Source organism: Amia ocellicauda, chromosome 11, assembly GCF_036373705.1.
Source record: "Amia ocellicauda isolate fAmiCal2 chromosome 11, fAmiCal2.hap1, whole genome shotgun sequence".
Classification (NCBI taxonomy): Eukaryota; Metazoa; Chordata; class Actinopteri; order Amiiformes; family Amiidae; genus Amia; species Amia ocellicauda.
In genome coordinates, this window is record NC_089860.1 from 33814126 (window position 1) to 33833749 (window position 19624).

Genomic DNA, 19624 nt, shown 5'->3' on the forward strand with positions numbered 1-19624 from the left:
TTTCAGCTGTTCAGACCCTCCAGTCAAGCTGGGGAGAGAGGTTTCTGGGTCTGGTCCACGCTACGTAATGTCACCCAGATTATACTAGAGCACAACCACAGAGACACGCTTTCAGGTGACAACAACGGGTTTAGTGACCTGCTACACTTCTACCAAATATATTCCCATTTAAAAGAACATACAAATGATAAAAGGAAGTTGAAATGCACTGCTCTTGTAGTGAGACAACACTGCCCCCTTATGGACAACCACAAAAGCCACTTCAAGAGTCCTCTGGATTGGGGTTTCTACTGGTCACCAGCTTTATAGGTGAGTGTATCTCAGAAATCCACGCTGGTGCTTCTTAAAACAACCTACCTTGAATCAGCACTTATAACAAGGCATCAGCCATTTTCATATGCTGCCCTTAGTGTCAGTAGTGATCTATATTTATATCTCTATATGTATAAACATACTGTTTTTGAAAGCTTTGATAGTCCTTGTTTTAATTATTCACAAACTAACGTATAACAATGTTGGCCTTCAGTAAACCGACTATAAGAAGAAGAAGAGGAGAAATAAATGAGAACAGGAATAAAATGGGCAGGTTTTATTTCTTTTTGCATTACTTTATATTATAACCTATTCGTTCCACAAACCACATTTGGCCAGAACCCAGTGTGGATCTCCTCCGAGGCTTTTTGAAGTCGACCCGTATCTCTCAATGCACTCTCCCAGTGACGTGACGTCCCCCCCAGGGTTCTGGCATGTCCCGTGTCACTGTAACCCACACGTCTGTCCGTCCAGTCCACACGGCACACGTCCGAGCGCGTGTCTTCGGGGCCCCGCGTCCTTCTCCCGTCTCGCCTGACCTTGCTCGGCCGATTGCTCAAGATCTCCACAGGTGACGGGTGTTGTTTTTCCATGGAGCGCTTCCAATACGCCTTGAGCATCAACGCTGCTTTTCAGGTCACTTTCAACGGGAGTCCATAAAAAATGAAACCTTCATCAGTGCATCTAAAATTAGAGGAAACAAACGCTCCAATGAATGGGGAGTCCTTCAGAAAACCATTCATACCCGGGGTGTTTATAACACTAGCTAACCTTCTCAAGCGACTGTGTTGTTAAAATTTCAGATTAGTATAAATGATCTGGCTGATGCCTTTCTGGACTGCAGTATCAATGTAAAGGGACTGTGCAGAGCTACAGAGGACAGAAGCTGCACAGCGTGGCGTTTAGTACCTGATATAAAGTCTTCGCTGTCGGGCGGAGACAGTCTGCTCCAGGCCTGAGGGACAGACAGCAGCTGCGAGACGTTGTCAGGTTTTATCGACTGAAGCAAAACCTTCCTCCTCAGGAACCTCGAGAGATGGTTAAGGAATAATAAGGGCAATGCATAATTTTTCATCTTGAGAAACTTGATTAAGAGCATGGAAAACCTGTGCCAACTGTTATAAAAGTCCACAGCATGTACTGGGCGCTCTGGGTTTGTTCTTGAATGGCAGACAAATCCCAAACAAGACAGCAAATCTTTGTCTTAATTCTGTCATTATACCAATTCCTTCCGGAAGCACCTGGATCAGTGAGATATTTGTCTCCACACTCATAAAACCATTTTAGAGAATCACAGCAGATGTTAAGAATGATAAACTGATCACTTTTAATGGGAAGTATAATCCACAGCTGCCTCAATCAGAAGTAGAACATTAAAGATGATTGCAAAAAAGTTGATTGGTACATTTTTAACTCAAGATTTCAGAGCAGTGCTTGTTTTAATGCTCTCAGATCGGTCACGAACGCTTTTTATTATCCTCCTCATGGAATCTCGCTCGGAAAGGCTGTTGCGAAGCTGTGTGGCATATCAAAGGTGAAAGGATACTGGTTTCTGTAGAACCTGTCGATGTCCTGCAGCCACTCCAGCATGTCCGCCACAGACGGAGCGAGGGGGGATCTCTCGACCGCGGCTGCCAGACCGAGGGTGTCTATGTGTTGTTCGTACAGCTGGAAAACCGGCGTCACCTGATTGCTGATGGCGTCCCGCGCGGCCTGCAGGACACACCTGTAACAGACGAGCGCACGGGTCATTGCCCTAGCAAAGCCGGGGGAACGCGAGTGAAAGCTGCCTCTTGTCAAAATGGCGGTAATAGGGAGAAGGGAGTGGATCTGATGCCATTCAATAAGCCCAGCTCTTTTGAAGCCCTGCAGGATAAAACATGAAAAAGGAATAACCCAAGCATGAAATGCAGAAGATTCTGCCTGAAGCAAGCACACTGACAGGTGTTTGATGCTTTGTGCGACGCCCCAAAACACAAGGAGAAAACAAAGGGGAAACTTCTCTCCAGATGTCTTATGCAACCAATCACAGCTCCTTTATGATGCACAAGCCAAGGATTGACACACAAAGGTGTTAATAACTCTGCTTTGTGTGGGCTGCTGCTGCCGTCAACGTTTCTGTGTCTCTTGTGTTGATAACTGTCTGACACAACAAAGTGGGTGGAAATAAGTCGTTCACCTCCAACAAGAACTTCCCATTATATAAAAGTAACCTCTAGCCTACAACTGTTGATTTACCACCAGCAACGTGTTGGTAGCCTTAATTGTTATCTACTAAAAGCCTGCTTCTAGTCCGAATGCACAGCAGTTTGAGCCATTCCGGGTTTTTATTTTAACAAGCAGGCTTCAGCTCGGTTCATAAGCCCGAGTGCAGGACATTTCAACCTGCTGGCTTTCTTTGGAGAAACCAGAAAGCATATAATGTAATGCATTTGTCTGCTAACCTCCTCTGTGCAATAAATGCTTCCCTACTGGTCAGTTTGCGGTTTCCCCTTTGCTATGCATGGTTGTTATTAGGACAGTTTCTGAGAAATCCCTACATCTTGTCTCCCAGCTGTCCCAGCACCGTGTCCACCGCGTTGAGCAGCTTGTACCGCAGGCGCTGCTGCAGGTCGGGGAAGCGCTGCAGAGGCGTGGCTCTCAGGTCCACCTCTGCGCAGGCCTGCAGCTGCTGCCCCAGGTTCCCCAGAGAGCCGAGCAGCGGCGTGCAGTCGCGCAGCACGCCGGCCCACACGTCCCTCTGCTGCGTGATGACGTCAAAGCACTTCTGTAGGACTCGGTGGAGCGACAGAAGAGCGGAGTTTGACATCCTTAACTTGGGAGAGAAACAAAATCAGAGTAATAAGACTGGTTAAATCACGATTATCTCGATAGCCCCAAATCAAAACGCACAACTAGAAGACGCGTGAATGAAACATATAACTAAAAGAAAACAGATATACCATTAGACAATCGACGCCTTGATTGAACCTAAAAGCATTATTTTAATCATTGTTTTTCAACATAAAACCAGAAATGTCGCTTATTTCAGTCCCATCTCGTGCAACGAAATGACATAAAAACACGTGCACCTCACCGGAGTACAGCGCACGCTCTTCCGGGATGTGGCGAACACACGTCACGTGACCTGGGTCAACTTTAATTCGATTGGCCCGACGCTGTCATCCCTGACCGCCTATTGGTAGTTGCGGACGCTTCGTGGTTGGCCGACGCCTTTGCTTTCTAATTGGTCGGTATAGCAAGAGCTCTCCTTTCTCACGGTCTGATTGGCGGAAAGGAAACCAGGGTGGCGCGTTGCATCATGGGAGCCGTACTATTGGCTGGGCTCAAGCGGTTACATTTGAAATTTTTCCACAAGGAAGGGGATCACTGTGGGAGTGGAGACCTCGCTTTGTACAAATCCGCGCACAGCTGCTGCCAGGTTAGTGCTTTGTTTGACAATTTAAATCCACACGATTGTGCACTGTGGTATCTGATGGGTTTCTCTCTTTTAAATAACGTGCATAACCGTTTCTCATATGGAAAACGTACACTTGAAACCCAGTCGGCTCGGAGTGAGTGTGGGTAATGGCTGCCTTGTTGTTTACTGTTGTTTGTTTCTCTTACGCATTGTGTGAAATATGCATCCGTCAAGTAAAGTTGCGGTTGTGTGTGCGATTGAGAAATATGTCATCATTCGCGGAAAACATGCAACCGAGTCGTATAATTAATTGTGCCCAAGATCTCAACACTTCCAGGCCAGGCGTGTCTTTTCTGTTTTCCTTTTCAAGTAGTGAAACCCTGCAGGATGCACGACAGAAGCCGGGAGTTGTCTATTAATTATATATGCAATACATCCACGTTAGTAAATGTAGTTTTACTGTATGCACATGATCCTCAATGCCGTCCCAGCTAAGCAACGTCATAACAAAAGGTTTTGACAACAACGTTACTCACGTTTTCTGCACGTAATCGCGACCGTGCAAATGCATGGCTGTGCGGCCTTTCAAACCAAACTGCAATGTTTAGATCGCGTTTCTGAAATGATAATTTTGCGATGTGGGTTAATGCATAAAAAGTTAACCCTGCACTGTTTTTAGCAAACCATTATCCCCTTCCATATTTAACCAGCACACATCTGTACACATCTGTTCCTCTCCCTGCACATGCGATATGCAATGCCGGTGTCTGTACTGTCCCTGAGGCTGTTGCGGTGACGGATGCTGATGGTGTGTAATTCAGGTGTAATTCTGGGTTCAGGTGTCCTGTCATCATGGCTCCCAGAAAAAGGACCACCGCCAAGAGCCGCAAAAACAAACCCAAGATGGATAAGCTGGACGCCTTCCTCCACGACTTCGACAGCGAAGGTACCGCCACCCACCTGCGATACTGACTGAGCCTGACTTGCAGATAAACCTTGTCATTGACTAAGACCCTTCACAAAACTGTTTGCCTTTCCAGTTAAAACCATCATCGACAGACTGAAAGAGAAGACCAAGAGTCTCCTGAAAGATGCTGATAATTTATACAATCTGGCCATCATCAAGCTTCCCAAGGCGGACCGGCAGCTCAACTGGATTGAATACTCGGGTATGACGTCAGTAGTGCAGAAACCTATGAAACCAATTTTTCACCTATGCACGTCACACTGATATGAATACTTCTTGGGTATCCTGATGCCTAATATCTGCTTTGCTTTTGCAATTTCATCAATAACAGCGTTCCCTCTAATTTAGTTGTTTATAGTCACTATTTTTGTTTTGAGAATATTTATAAAGAAGTAACTTTGGGGAGCTGGAGGTATGATTCTGTATGCAGGTGCAGAATACTTGCATCACCAAATATGTCATCCATATTGCAGATATTGGACTTAAAATGAAACTATTACAGGGGATCTTCCTAATCCTGTTCATTTTCTTTTTTTCTTTCTACTAAAAAGCTCCAGAAGGAAAAACTAAAGCCATCGCAGAAGCTGCAAAGGTATGCCTGCAGCCTGTCTTTGATTTTGATTTGTAAACGCTGCTTTTACGTCACGTAGTCGATACTTTGTAGATTGTTCAACTGCATCCCACTTTTATTTCAGAGGGAACTGGAAAATGCAGATGTAGCCAATATCGTCTCTGAAGCACAAATTGTGCCACAAAAATCCACCAAAAAGGGTGAGTGATGTGTTGACTTCTGGATGTGTTATTCAGTGTGTGTATGTGTTGCATAATTAAGGTAGGTAATCCAGAGTGCTTTTTGGTTTGAACCTTAAGCACCGATTCTCATAGCCACTCGGTCAGTCCATCTCTGTTTATGCTAAGTTCTGATTTTAATGGTGTTCACTTCTTTTTTTTTTTTTCTCTCCAATCTCATTCTTTCTTAATCCCTACATGTGTGTAATATAGCAAGCAAAAGAAAAGGAGCTGTGTTGAGTTCTGCAGAGGAAGAGAATATTTCAAATAACCTGTCAACAACCAAAAAGGTTAGTGATGTGATTTCAGGATAGACGTTTTCCAGTAACGCAACGGATTCTTGTAAAAGTGCATTTAAAAAAAAACCTATATTTTAAGAGTGTGAGATTGTTTTTCCTTCTGTACATTGCAATTTCTTCACTCACGCTACTAAGTTTTTTTTTTTTTTTTTTTTAATGGAACGAAAGATGAAAAGACTGAATTTTTGCAGTTGGTAGAAACCTTTTTCAATCAGGCAGTATTGATTGCTTCTGTCTGGCACATGTACTTGGGAGCTCTTGTCCTATTTTTTGTTTAGAGAGGAGTGAATACAATTAAAAGTACAAATAATGAATGTAGGGAGTTCTGTAATGGTCCAGGAATACCGTATTCAAGAGTACTTTCTGAAAAGTGTTCCATTATGTTTTTCTACTCTAGGGTAGAGCAACTGCCAAGAAAGCCCCTTCGACGAGCAAGAAGGCCCGAGCGCTGTCTGTCAGCAAGCAGAACTCCTCCATTCGAAAGTACGACTGAAAGCTTTTCCTCTTTCAATCAATATTTCATGTCTGTGGTGGATTTCAATATTTAATGTGTGTAAGGTATGGGTACGGCTGTGGACAAACACTTTTGCCCGAATGAAAGTTATGGGAATAAGGGGGACTGGAGGTTTACACATCAGAGAAAGGTAGTTTAAGAGCACGTGTGTTCCATTATCCTCTGATGGGCAGATCTTCTGAATTATTCACCTGGAAATGGGGGGCAGGGAACTCTCATTGTATCGATTTTCATTTCAGCTCCCGACACTAAAGAACCCCTTTGTTACTGAAATGTAATCTAAAAGATGTTTGAAGTTGGAAAGTGGTTTTAATATTTTAGCAACGAGCGCAGTGTAAAAAATATATAACCAACAGAAACCGTTAGAGAGAGGAATTGGTTGCTTCACCGGTGTGTTTGAACGGTCAGCGCGATGCCGGCTGTCAGGGATGAAACGGACCTGTCAGTCATCTCCAAAACGAGGGTCTGGACCTGAAAGTGAACGGTTGACAGGCTGATTACACTGGGAACACGACGCCCTTCTGTATTGCTGACGCCGTTGTGTTTCTGTGACCAGGTCAACACGGAAAGCTCTGGTGACCCCAGCGAGGAGCGGACTGGACTCTTCTCTCATGGGCCCCACTCCCCTCATCACCCCGAGGTTCGATTCGAGGTAAAGTGAGAGGCTTTCTCGGTCATAAGATTCAAGTGATCAAATGGTGTCTTCTATAATCCCGTTTCCACCTTTCGGCAGTTGTTTTTGACTCCATTGCAAGCTAACGGCTCAGTTTTGCTTTGGCACAGATTGCCCAAGACGCCCGCCGTGAGGAACCCGAGACACAAGGAGAGGGTTTACAGCATCTCTGTGAACGGCAGCCCCATCGCTGGAGTGAGCAACGACATCCTCATCAACGTACCCCTGGGGAACGGCGAGGTGCGTCTTAATTCAATTCAATTCAATTCAATTCAAGGGTGCTTTATTGGCATGACAAACGGTTTCGTAGTGTTGCCAAAAAATTGTATACCTCTCCTATAAGGGAAAAATTAATCGATGACCCCGCAATATGGTTTCATCCTCCTGGCTTCTGAGCGCTTGACTCTGCCCCTGTGAGCCATGTAGCTGAAACTCTTGAGCCGAGGCATTTAACCTCAATTTTATTTTTTACTAATGGTGTGAGGTGCACAGTTACGGTTCTGAACAGTCTGTGTTTCTCCCGAACAGAGTATCCAGCTGCTTGCAAGTGAGATGGAGTCCGTGGACCTCAGTCAGCTGGACGAGCAGGCGGTGCAAAGCATACGGTTGCTCCAGGTAGGTTTCTGTTCCCCGGGTATCACCTTGAGTCCGAGCGCTGCCTGCTTCAACCCAGTATGACCTTGAGCTTGTGTGCAATCTGTAATCTATATATTTGACAAGCAGATCCCACACTTCTGCGTCTCGAGATACTGCTCGTTTGCCTTCTCTACCTGGTTTCAGATCTGTCTGCATGTTGATGCCGTCTCTTGTGTACCTGTCCACGTGTCTCTTGCGGATGCTTCGCCGAGAGGGTGATTAACTTTGTCTTGTTTGTTCTGCTTGATCTCTTACAGAATCGTCTTGCGAATCTGTGTGGGAAGTGACGTCTTCAAGAGAAATAACCTAAACGTTTTATATTGCTTTTGTACAGAACAGTATCCACCTTTGACGGTGTCTTGATATTTTTATTTTTTTAACACTTTGTTGTCTTGAACAATGTTGGAATGAACATGTCTTCATTTTCAATGTTTCTCTCCTCCAAATCACCCTTTCTATATTGATTAAATGTAAAACTCACCTTTCTTTTAACTGATCCTTGAGGAATGCTCATAGATGGTATCACAAGCAGCCGTCTGTGCTTTTAGTGATCGTTCTGCAAGGCCTTCAGTCTTATTGGCTTTGGTTTTTATATTGAAATAATGCTCAGTCCTCTCCTTTTATTCAATTTTAACAAATTTTCTTCAATGTTGTTCTGTTTCAGATTTCCTCTGTGGGGTTTTCTCTCTTTCACAAATTGCTCATGTAAATATTCTGTAGTTCCGTAAATGCAACCCTTTTGTAAATATCTCGTCCATACCAGCGTGGTTGTAATGCTCCTTTTTTCGCTTTGTAACCTGTCTACGGTAGTTCATACTGTACCGTTTGAAACTAAAAAAAAAAAATAAAAAAAATTCTAGGAGGCCTTTCGATGTGTTTCCAAATATAAAAAGATCTCTAAAAGCTTTTTAAGTGGTACAGCTGTTAAATGTGAGGGGCGCTGGGCTGAGATTGTTCAACCTTTGTCTCGTTCTAGCGCAATGTACATATCCTACATACTCAGAGACCTCAAATATCTACAATAAAGGCTTTACATCTGCTTTCGTTGTGTTGCTTTTTACCCCTTATATAGCTAAACAAAAATGGTGGCCAAATTACAGTGCATCGTATTGTTTTACCCTGTCCCCCATCAGTGTCTCTACTTTGTGAAACTAATGTCATGCTTGATTGAGAATCATGTCAGCCCTGTGATTTAGTGTGAAATTAATTCAGCCGTTTACTGCATATACATTTAATTTGATATATTTTTAAAAATGGCAGAGCAATAAATTACATTCATCAGACCTGTGTACCGAAGGCGTCGTTCTCCTCTTCCAGGGAACCAATCCCCCGTAAACGGCGCTCGTGTTGTTTTGATCCTGGGGTCTTGTTCGGAGTTGTCACAGGGAAAATCTAATTTCGCTGCATGACAGATCAACATATTTACTGGGAATTCAATTAAGCGTGTGAGCTGTGTGTGAAAAGGCTGCAGAGAAATCGCATTATTGGGATTCATTATAGGACTCGGGATAATCCATGGCTTTTTGACCAGTTATCCATGGCTGATCACCAATTTACACAAATGCACGATGCACAGGTAAAAGCGAAAACCTATAAATCAGCACAAAAAGGTATAAATCAGTCTCTTTAATGCAAGAATGAATGTTTATTTGTGTTTTTGATGTGTGGTGTGCATTTTGGTCAGTAGAGGGTGCCCTCGCTCAGCAGTTTCACTCCATGGTCTTCACTGTACCTTCAGCTCGGCTCCCGGGTGCAACCATTAGTTTTTGCCATCTGCGAATCAACAGATTATCAATGTCTTTCCTAACCGCCTAGCGAAGGAGTTTTGTTTAATTAAAGAAAGGACCAATGGATATTTGGAAAAGATAATCCCAGAAATCAAATATTGGAGAAGAAACATTTTAGATCTGTATTAAGTGGTTGATTGCAAGAATAATGCAGTTGGCTGGTTGCTTATGAGGTTCAATACTTTTAATAAGGCACAGTTGCACAATCCTCTTTGATAAATGAATAGAACACAAATCTTGTTCTTATCAAATCTAATTCACTTATTTTAGTTTAATTTTGTCTGTGGATGGTTCCTGAACTCGGTCTGCTTGATGACACCAGCCCTTTCAATAACTCAAAAAGTAAACCATGCATCTATTGTGTTTTAGTCTTAAAATCGACAACTCCATGGGGTCATATTGACGTTCAGAACATCTATGTCAGTTTGCTGTATCTATGCAAGGATTCATTTTCCTGCTTTTTTCTTTTCTTTCCTCAAAATTTAATTTCCCACTTGCTCTGTTCCATACTGGGAATATGATTTGGCTGAAGCGATTGTTATTCAGCTGGAATCCCCTTTGGTTTTATTATCCGCTCTTTAGAGATTAAGACTCGAGTTTTATTCACTGCTTTCAGGCATGTGAGCATCGAGTGATTTAAATCTCTCCAATGTTCCCATCTTATTTACCTCCCCGAACCCCGAAGTTTAGACTCCCTTGCATTGTATTTGTTGAATTATTTACTGAGTGTCTACTCCTCCAAATGGAGACTGAGACGGAGGAGGATTAGTTTCTGGAGGTATAGGGGTATACTAATGTGATCTGGCACTATGCATGTTCATTAGATTTATGGTTAAATTGATTGTCTCGTGAAAATGGTTTGCAACAGGCCCCCAAAAATGCAAAATGTCATTAATGGAAATCAAATCACGAGTAAACCAGCCCATAGTCAGAAATCTGTATGAAATAATACCAAAAAGTGAGTCTAAATGTATCTTTTGATGTGTATTGCAAATTATTGTTCAGGGGAAAATATATTTTAATTACATGTCCTTAAGTTCGTAAGACGACTTTGCTGCTTCGAACCAAAACCATTCAGAGATGGTTACTCCAAATTCGAACGCTCCTGAAATGGAATATTGATTTCTCGTATATGATCATGTCCCAGCAGTGTTTATGCATCGACTGCGTCTCCACCGCACATCTGGGCTACAGAGGTCTATTGTTTCGCCCAGCCTTGGTCCGTTCAGTTTGGAGATTGTGAACACCTCATCCAAACCCCACTTGTGCTCGTCCGTTCCTGTAAATGCAACTTGCAGATCTATTCGGTACACAACTCGCTCTATTAATATTCCCGAGCTGTTCTTTTTGCTTTATGAAATGTCTTCTCAGTTCAGCTGGAGCTAAATATGGCCTCAATGCAAATCCGTATCTGCAGATTACCTGACACAGAGGGGATTACTCCTCTAAGGTGGGCGAAGAGCAGAGAATAAAAGGAAAAGGCGCCCGGGTGAGTCTGGCTACATTCAACTTCATTTATTAAACTTTGTAATCTCAAGCAGAGGTTACATCTTATCTCAGAGAGAAGCAGGAAAGTGTGTCCTTTACTCCACTGCAAACACCTCGGCTGTGGCTTTGTGTGGCCTTGAGCAATCGGTTTTCTGATACTAAAAAGAAAACAACAGTCGGGAAACATTGGGTGAAGCAGGACTGACACTTTGGCCTTCCAGCCGATCAGTGGGATTTCCTTTAACATTTACAGGATGTAGCCGTTACCGATGTGCCGCAATAAACAATACCTTTTCGGGGGCTCGTAATAAAACAAGTGTCCTCAGAACTTGTTTTTTTTGGGGACCCAAACAGTTAATGAGTTTGTAGTTAAGCCTTCAATAAGCCTAATATTATTATGTATTTATTAGCAGACATCCTTGTCCTGGGCATTGATATCATTTTAAGAGCTTTTGTTATTGCTTGCCACCACAACGGTCCCTCATTGAAAGGCTAATTGACTGACAGAAACAGACATTTGGGGACATTTTTTGTGTAGGTAATTGGCTGAAAAATACCCAGAATAAATGTGTAGAGTAGGAACGGTGTTGACCTTATTGCTGTACAGGTCATCTTATTTCATGCTGTGTAGCCTAATCTCCCGGACAAATAATGTTGCATGTTCGAATGCCCATAAACGGGAGTTAATTTGAGGCCTATTGCTGCGCTCGGCGAGGACTGAATAGTCTAATTACCACGAGCGGGAGAAGCCGGGCTTGTTTGTGTGCTGAGACCGAAGTCACCTGAGGTACAGTAGCTCCTGCTTGGATTTTCAAAATAATAATACAAAAAAGAAAATATTTAAGTTGACGGGTTATATGTCTGGTTCGACAGGACAACGTTGCTGGAATAGCCTTTCCCCTTCGATGAAAATATGCATTAAAGTGCAGATGGAGCGTACATCGATCAGAAAATGGCAAATTAAGATTGCATCTGGATTTGGTGCCATGTCTCAGATTTAAAGATTTGCTGTTTATCTGCGCCCAGGATAATACAGACATGGTGGGCTATTTGAAATTGCAAAACCCAGAGGTTTTTACAGATAAATATTTCTTGGTGCAACATAAATTATTCTGTGTAAATGTTTCTTGACACTGATAAATTTTGCACCTCTCCATGGCTTCTGGTTAATCAATTTCCAGCCCCAATGGCTCCTGATAATTCATTTTGGTGTTGTGTGATATTAGTGTTTATCTACTCACCTGTGTCTCCCTGCATTCCCCAGGTTGGTTGTTAAGCTGTAAATCACTTCATCCTTCAGTCATAGGCTGCTGTTCCTTGAGCAGGCTTTGCCGTCACACGCAGTTGTGTAGTCTGTTTTGTTTTTTGTGTGGCCACACTTTTTGTAAAATCCATCCAATCTTTCTTTCTTAGAGTTGTAAAAACTTCCATTGAGACCCTGACTTTATGAAGACTCTGCGTTCATTTGTGTGCCTTTTTACCCCCTCTGGTTTATACAAAGCATACATTTCTTAATTTGCATGCATTTACAGCATTCAAAATGTATTTTAAACTTTTACTCTGCATTTTGTTCATGATTTTATCTGGAATGTAATTGTATATGATTTGACCACCTTGGCTCTGTAAACACAATGTAAAGTTATGCATTCACTGCATTGATACACAATTTGGGTAACTGGGAGAGCGTACTTCCCCAATAACCAACCGAAGACCCCGGCCGAAGTCTCGAGGCCTCGCCAATCCATGGGGATTTAACGAAGAGAACAGTTCACATGGAATGACTGCTTCGACGTCCAGAAACAGGAGCGAGAATCACAGACCTGCAAGTTCAGACACTTCATCATAAAATACGCTGAAAGGTATATTGAGCTGCATCTTTCAATTGCAGGTTTGGACTCTTAAGGCCACTATATATGGGATGTTTGTCTTTGGATATTTGTTGTTTCTGGTATGGTTTTTAGCATTCTTATATATTCTGTTTAAGTATTCAATGGGGCATGTAATTTAGTTGCCTCGATTCTGAATCTAGATCTCCATTTATTATTATTAATCATTGTTTATGCTTTATTGACTTTTCATGTCACAGTAAATTGCATCGTCCAGTAAGAATCCATCGTGGGACGGAATTTAAATCATCAAAAATCTGCGGAAAGGTAAAATGGCACCATTATGTCACAACATTATCAGCTTCTGATTCCTAACACCTGGGTTTTTGCAAATCTCTCCAAACTGTTCTAGTTGGCCATCCGTTCACTGATCTGCTGTGACAGGGGCTCTTGGCTTTGCAGAAGTTGATGGTACAGCCAAGAACACAACTGGACTCTCGCCCTGGTCGTGGTGCTGTACCGTTTATCTCAATTATTGGAGAGATGGAAACAAATGGGTTCCCTCTGTCAGGGCGCAGATCAGATAGTGCTGCTCTTCTTTCCCCCTTGTGAAATGATGAGCTCCTTTACGATTTGTTTCCCTCTCAAGTACTTAACTGAACAGAAGGCTGACCCATCAATAATGTCAACCCTGATCAATTTTGTTTGTTGACCCAAAAGCAGGACAGGCGATGGCTGGTTTAGCTTGGTACTGGGTCTGTGGACTATTGTCTCTACTGATGGGACCATGACTTCTGTTTTTCCTCAACAGATCTTGCATTGTGGATATGTCTTTCAGGGTGTCTATGAAATGGAAATCGTCACAAGTAAACAACATGCAACAGTGAGTAACTGAGGGTAGGATAGTCTCTGAACTTTATTTGATATGTATATGTGTGTGTGTGTGTATATATATATATATATATATATATATATATATATATATATATATATATATATATATATGTGTGTGTCTGTCTGTAAACAGCCTTTCTTCTTCATAAACATTCAAGACTTTGCATAGAAATAAAATATTCATAACCAAGTCGGAGAAAGACATGATTTCAGTGGAAGTTAATGGGAATATCTGCAGCGGGCATGTGTTAAGATGAGATTCAGATATTCCCGAGTAAAAATCTAAATGAATTTCAGTCGAAGGAACGGTGAAGCACATTTTCCACTTACAGGCGGCCCCGTGACCCGTGCGCCGGGGAGCTGAACTCGGCTGTGCCAGTGACTGATAGCATCTGCAGTCATTGTTTGTCAGTGTCAGTCACACAGTATCTCCCGGCTGCGAATGCAGATCGAGGCAGGGAGGCAGACAGAGGCAGAGCAACAGGGAGAGTGTCATCACATCATATGCAATGACACGCCGAATTTGTTTTGTCTTTGTTTGTTTGTTCTCACCCTGCCGCACATCTGAGATTTCAGTGGTTAGTGGAAGAAGTGACAACTGGACACAGCGGAAGAGGAAATCAATCAAGCAACGTCCCCTGATCCAGCAGATATACAGGTATATAATTTCATGATGTGACCGGTGCTGCTCGAGTTCCCTGCATAAAACACTTGTCCTCATTTTCTGCTGTGGGCAAACCGCCTGCTCTGTAGTAAATGAATCAGGCCCACTTTCAGGAAGAGACATTCAAGAAAACACATCTGAAGAAATCTCGCTATTGATCTCCATTCCAAGAAGTCCAGAAAAGTCAATTTTTTATTTTTCTGAAGTAAAAAAAACCTCCCAAACGTTTTGTAAATGAACAGACAAGCCAGTTTTGAACCCTGTACAGGCCTGTATTACACATGGCTCTCCTGATGACCTCAGAGTAAAGATGCAAGTTTAGATTATTATATCGAACTGGGGCAGCTGTTTGACACTCAGTGTTACTTTTGTTTCCCGTCGGTCGCCTTTTTTCCTTTGTTTTGCTGATGTATAGCCTGTTTTTATTTCTTGCATGCATCATTACTCAAATTATCAGACAACAGTGAGATTAATACACCGAATCGACACAATTACCAAATTGAACAGAATAGATGAGATTGGCTGGCGTTCCACAGATGAAATTACTTCTTTGGCACGCCCCAGGTCCCATTCATCGTCTTTCCGTTTGGTGCCTTTCGGTTTAGTCTCTTTTACTCTTTTTCTGACATCACTGCTATCGCTAAGAAGCATTCATAGTGTCAATGTTATCGCAAACCTAAGTATAGGTTAACACGCACCCTTATATTTCGTTTTGCACAAAGGAAAAGTTGTGGAAGCTGAGCAATCAGGTCACGGGTTCGTGGTTCCTTGGGCACAGAAGCCCGGTTCCGCAGAGAGTCTGGGCACTGACAAAAGTGAATGATTCGGGGGCCTTAATAGCATTTTGATGGCTTTTACTCTCCATAGTTTGGAACCCTGTTGACTAAACAATCATGCAACGTAGTGGACCAATGAAGTTGACATCTGTTGCCAAAATTAAATGATCAGCACTCAGCACTGCAAATGACGTTGGCAGGGAACCGAATGAGATTTAACCAGCTCACTGCAGGTCTGTGCTCCCGTGAATATAGACTGAAACTCGCCACGTACGAGAGAAATTATAATAATGCTACCTTCGGTGTGTTCCCTGGTTGAAACAGACCCATGAATATCGCGCCAGTAATTCTTATCTGCTATATTTAATACGTCAAGATTATTAGAAATCTTCCACGGACGTATACTAACAGCTCGGCGTTTCACACATTTTACACAACCCTCTGAGTGATCCTAAATTATTTTCACATACCGCAAGAGGTTTTGAATTTATATTTTGTTTACAGCCTCGCAATTATAACACTTTCCAGCAAGACGCATCGCCCTGTTTTTAAGAGTAATCTCTCCTGATGTGGTGCTGAATTACTTAGAGATTATATAATAAATTGGAGAAATATGAAAAGAGGTAAGGGTAATTTGCTGCCAAATAGGGTAAAACCAATTTATTACGTGAGCACAAACATTAGGGGCGTTCAATAAAATATCAAGCAGTGGAAATTCGGGCCGTTCACGGGCTCTGTGCACATCCATCTATCTGTGTGGAGATGATGCAACATCTAATTAGTTTGCTCTAAAACAGGGGTGTCAGACTCCACTCCTGGGGGGCCGTAGTGTCTGGTGTTTTTTTTTTTCATCCGGAGCGCCCAGTTACTTCATAAATATAATTATTTACTCAGGTAGGCTTATCTAAAACGTTCATTTTTTTTTTTTTTTATAGCCGATCCCTTACAATGTGTTGATGACCCAAAACAGTGAACCCACAGAACATTTCGGAGTCAGGAGAGAAGTGTTAAATTCATCCAGTTAATTGATTAATTAGAACAATTAAGGAGCCAAGAGCTGGGCTGGAACAAAACCCAGCAGACACTGCGGCCCCCCAGGACTGGAGTCTGACACCCCTGCTCTAAAAGATCTTATAAGCCCAAGTTTTAAAATGTTTCTACTTATCGTACAGGCAGTCCTCTCTCTGCTGCCAATGGATTGTACTCTTCTGCACAAGGATTCGTTTTTGTGAAACGCATCGTGACTGCCAGCGTGTTCCTATATTTGGTACAAATGGTCTTATTTTACCCAAAGCATATGTTTCTGAAATTGGCTACTTAGGATACAATGAAAGTGAGCCATTTCACAGGGTTGCTTGTAACAAGTTATGGTACCGTTTGTATGTTTTTCAAAATGTGGGTAAGGACAGGCGTGGCTGTTGGGTCTGAAATTCCTTGCAGGTTCGAGAACGAGCGTCACAAAGCTCATGCGTCGAAAAATACGAGCTCTGGCATCCCCAAGTGCGATTTGCATCCCCCAGGGGAACAATTGAAACAAAAGCAATTACGTTATCTGTGGCAAATAACACCTGATATATTCCTTCAGGAAATCACTTCCCAGACGCTGCTGAGGATGAATTGCGGTGCTGTTTACTCGGAGAGCCGTGCACGCTAGATTGGCGTTAGAGGCAAGAAGTTTTAGGTTTTTTTTAGTTTTTTTAGTTTTTTGTTTTTATAAAGAAGTGAAACGTGTTGTGAACAGTCTGTGCTCCTTCACTGGGGTTTGAAGTAATGGGATATTGCTCTCCTCTCCTCTGAATTCCTTATTCTTGCATGCAGTTCTTCAACACGGCATCAGCAATCTGTTTTCATATTTTTCTGAAGGGCATGAATGGGGCCTACTGTACCCTGTGTGTTAACCTTTTAACATCAGCGTCACTAGATTCATTTCCACGGCCTGCCATTACACTAAGCCACGCATACTGCCCGCTCCTCCCCTCTGCTACGTGTTGCCTGCATGTTCTTGGCGCCCTCAGTCCTCAGAAACAAATTAGACGATGATGAAGACAGTCGATGGAGTTGCATGGGGGATGATTGAACACCTCATTAACCCTTTGCCTGCTAAGTCAAGCGAGCGATGGAGACAGATTGAGATGAATTTTAATGAGAGGGAGAAATAACACCTTCCTTCATTTTCCTTCGCAGTGTCAGCAACTGCGATCCGTAACCTTTTATCCCCTCTGCCTCGCACACCCCTGACATCTGTGAACAGTGTTTACAGGGCATCAAATGACATCGTCTGTTTAAAAATGGTGGCAATGGGAAATTGTGGTTTTCATCTTAAATAGGGTCCTGCAATTTTATCTCTCATCCTGTGTTTCAGTCCCTCTGTACCAAGAGGCCAATATAGCGTCTTCTGTGAGCCAACTATGGAGAAATCCCTAACCGACATCTCAATTAGTCATTTCATAACTACAAAGTACTTTAACAATTTACAGAGCTTCACGTGATACAAACGTTCAATAGAAACCACCATCCTTTGTCCATGTCACTTGATACAGTCGAGCAGTACTTTGTGAAGCCGGCATGGCTCGATATCGTCGCTCAGTCAACTTGCATTGTCAAGATCTGAAGGTCAACAGAAGCTGAGTTTACAGCGCTGTAGCCTAACCATAAAAATGGAAACAAATTAAAACTAAAACATTTAAGAGATGAGGAATAATTAGATTTGTTTCTCACGGATACATAATACAGAGACACGTGGAGACCCTTCAGACGCTGACCTTACTGAACATTTTGGTAATTCCTTTTGGTTTGTAATACATTTATGCATACAAGTTTAAAAGAATCATCATGGAAGTTCATATTTGTAGCACTTCAGCTGAGAGTATGTGCAGATGTATGTGTTGGGACCTGGACTGTAGACCTCTGCCGTTGTGTGGTCCTGAAACAGATCACTAATGGGCAAAAATGTGTAACGTGTACCTTACAGCCGCGTCAGTGTACGGGCTTGTTGTACAAGACTAAACTGCTTCGTCTGCAGAAAGAGCGGTGTAGTGTTCGCAAAAGAGGGCAGCAGATGTTACCTTGGGTTCATTGCATTTGAAAATATATTTTATATAGAACTGGGGACTAATTTCAGCAGTTTGTGGCAATTGATATGTAGCTACTAGCATTTCAGCCATAAAATCATCCCCAGTTAGTATGATTAGTAAAAGTTAGTTGTAATTTCCCCACACATGTAAGATTATCCCCAAACTGAACTGCATTCGAGTGTCTGCTTTAAAAGTACAAGGTCTCATTTTAAATGTCGTTGTTTGTAATGGTGCACTAATGATTATGTTAGAAGGATAAAGACCGAGTGGTTTTTCTTTTCTTTTGTCTTCACTTGGCGATCGTTTCTTTCCGGGGAGTCATCTGAAGGTTGTTATAAAGCGAGTGTGTTCGGCAGGGTACCTCCAAGACGTTCTGGGTAATACATCATCCTCTCCTTGCCTTTCGTCTCAATTCAGCTCGTCTCCAAAGAGACACAACTGGAACAGTGCTCTCCATGTTTCATCAGCCAGCCTGAGCAAATTCAATTTAAAAAGAAACATATATTACAAGTTACTGCATTTAGGTCCCAAGGCCTGTCTGATTTAATGGCCCTTTTTCCCCGCTTACAAGTTTAATATTTCTGTACCAGCTTGTTGAAGGCAATTAGTAATTACCATGCTTGTTAGTTTCTTGCCTACATTGTCTTGATCCACGTGGCTGCTGAGGAGGTTTGAAGAGTAATCTCTCACTGGGGCCCCGTACGTCGCTGTGGGTCGTGACCGTGTCTCCGTCTCTGTGATGATGCAGACGATCCTCCAGCTAACGCGAATGAAAGACTGTTTGTCAAAAATGTATCAACTTTAAATTATCTTTCCTTTTTAACCCTCTTGCAACCGAACGCATCTCAGCTCTGAGGTTTGCGCTACAGTTGTTTCCACCAGCTCGAGGATATATAGACACACACACAGACTTTTATCTCTGGGCCTTCCTGGGGCTTCTGCTGACAAGCCAAGGATTTAGAGGAGGTTATAAAAAAAGGAGAAGAGAGGATAAAGCAATGGGATGAGCTTGGCTGGTAATGCTAAAAAGCCATGCTGTCCTTCTCCCCCACCTTTACAAGCTTGCTCTTCATCTCCAGACTGCTGATGAGAGAGAGACGTACTGTGGAGAGAAAGGGGGAAACTGGGCCAGTCCCTTTGTGCTACATACATAAGCCCTGCTGCAAAATACTAACAATACTACTCGGGAATACTACTTGTGCCACTTAGTTCTTGTGTTGAAAACATTTACAACGCACATCAATTTCTTTTCTTACTTTTTTCAGGGAAATATGCAAAGAACTCAAATTGGATGCAGTCTTCTCTGCACTGTGTTTAAGGTGCTGCACATTTTCCATGCTATGTGTTGCTTCCTCTCCTGTTGTGCATTTCACTCTGTGTTAACATTGATTAACAAGCTGCATTGGCCTATTGCAGATTGAGATTCCCCAGCATCAGCACTTCCTCCCACATAATTTATCTAGGAGTACAAGTGCGTTCACTGCAGAGCTTTGTCAGAATTTGTGCCGATGGAACCGGCCATGCG

The 19624-nt window shown here is 42.6% G+C and overlaps 2 protein-coding genes across 4 annotated transcripts; one reads left to right on the plus strand and one right to left on the minus strand.

The window, feature by feature from the left end:
• Positions 1-574: 574 nt before the first annotated feature.
• airim (AFG2 interacting ribosome maturation factor) lies at positions 575-3424 on the minus strand. Of its 2 annotated transcripts, none has more exons than XM_066717576.1 (5): positions 3389-3424; positions 2853-3127; positions 1859-2038; positions 1222-1340; positions 575-996 (listed from the first exon to the last, which is right to left on the minus strand). In XM_066717576.1, the coding sequence occupies exons 2-5, from the start codon at positions 3119-3121 to the stop codon at positions 956-958; spliced, it is 609 nt and encodes a 202-aa protein (XP_066573673.1). In that variant the 5' UTR covers positions 3122-3127; positions 3389-3424; the 3' UTR covers positions 575-955. The 2 variants fall into 2 exon arrangements, with proteins under 2 accessions (XP_066573673.1, XP_066573672.1); XM_066717575.1 differs by having other exon boundaries at positions 3255-3391.
• Positions 3425-3627: 203 nt separating this feature from the next.
• On the plus strand, positions 3628-8630 carry cdca8 (cell division cycle associated 8). Of its 2 annotated transcripts, none has more exons than XM_066717574.1 (11): positions 3628-3733; positions 4552-4658; positions 4753-4881; positions 5231-5271; positions 5375-5450; positions 5682-5758; positions 6165-6250; positions 6838-6933; positions 7065-7194; positions 7483-7569; positions 7848-8630. In XM_066717574.1, exons 2-11 carry the CDS (start codon positions 4565-4567, stop codon positions 7875-7877), a joined length of 846 nt encoding a protein of 281 aa, XP_066573671.1. In that variant the 5' UTR covers positions 3628-3733; positions 4552-4564; the 3' UTR covers positions 7878-8630. The 2 variants fall into 2 exon arrangements, with proteins under 2 accessions (XP_066573671.1, XP_066573670.1); XM_066717573.1 differs by lacking the exon at positions 3628-3733 and adding an exon at positions 3855-3876.
• Positions 8631-19624: the final 10994 nt, after the last annotated feature.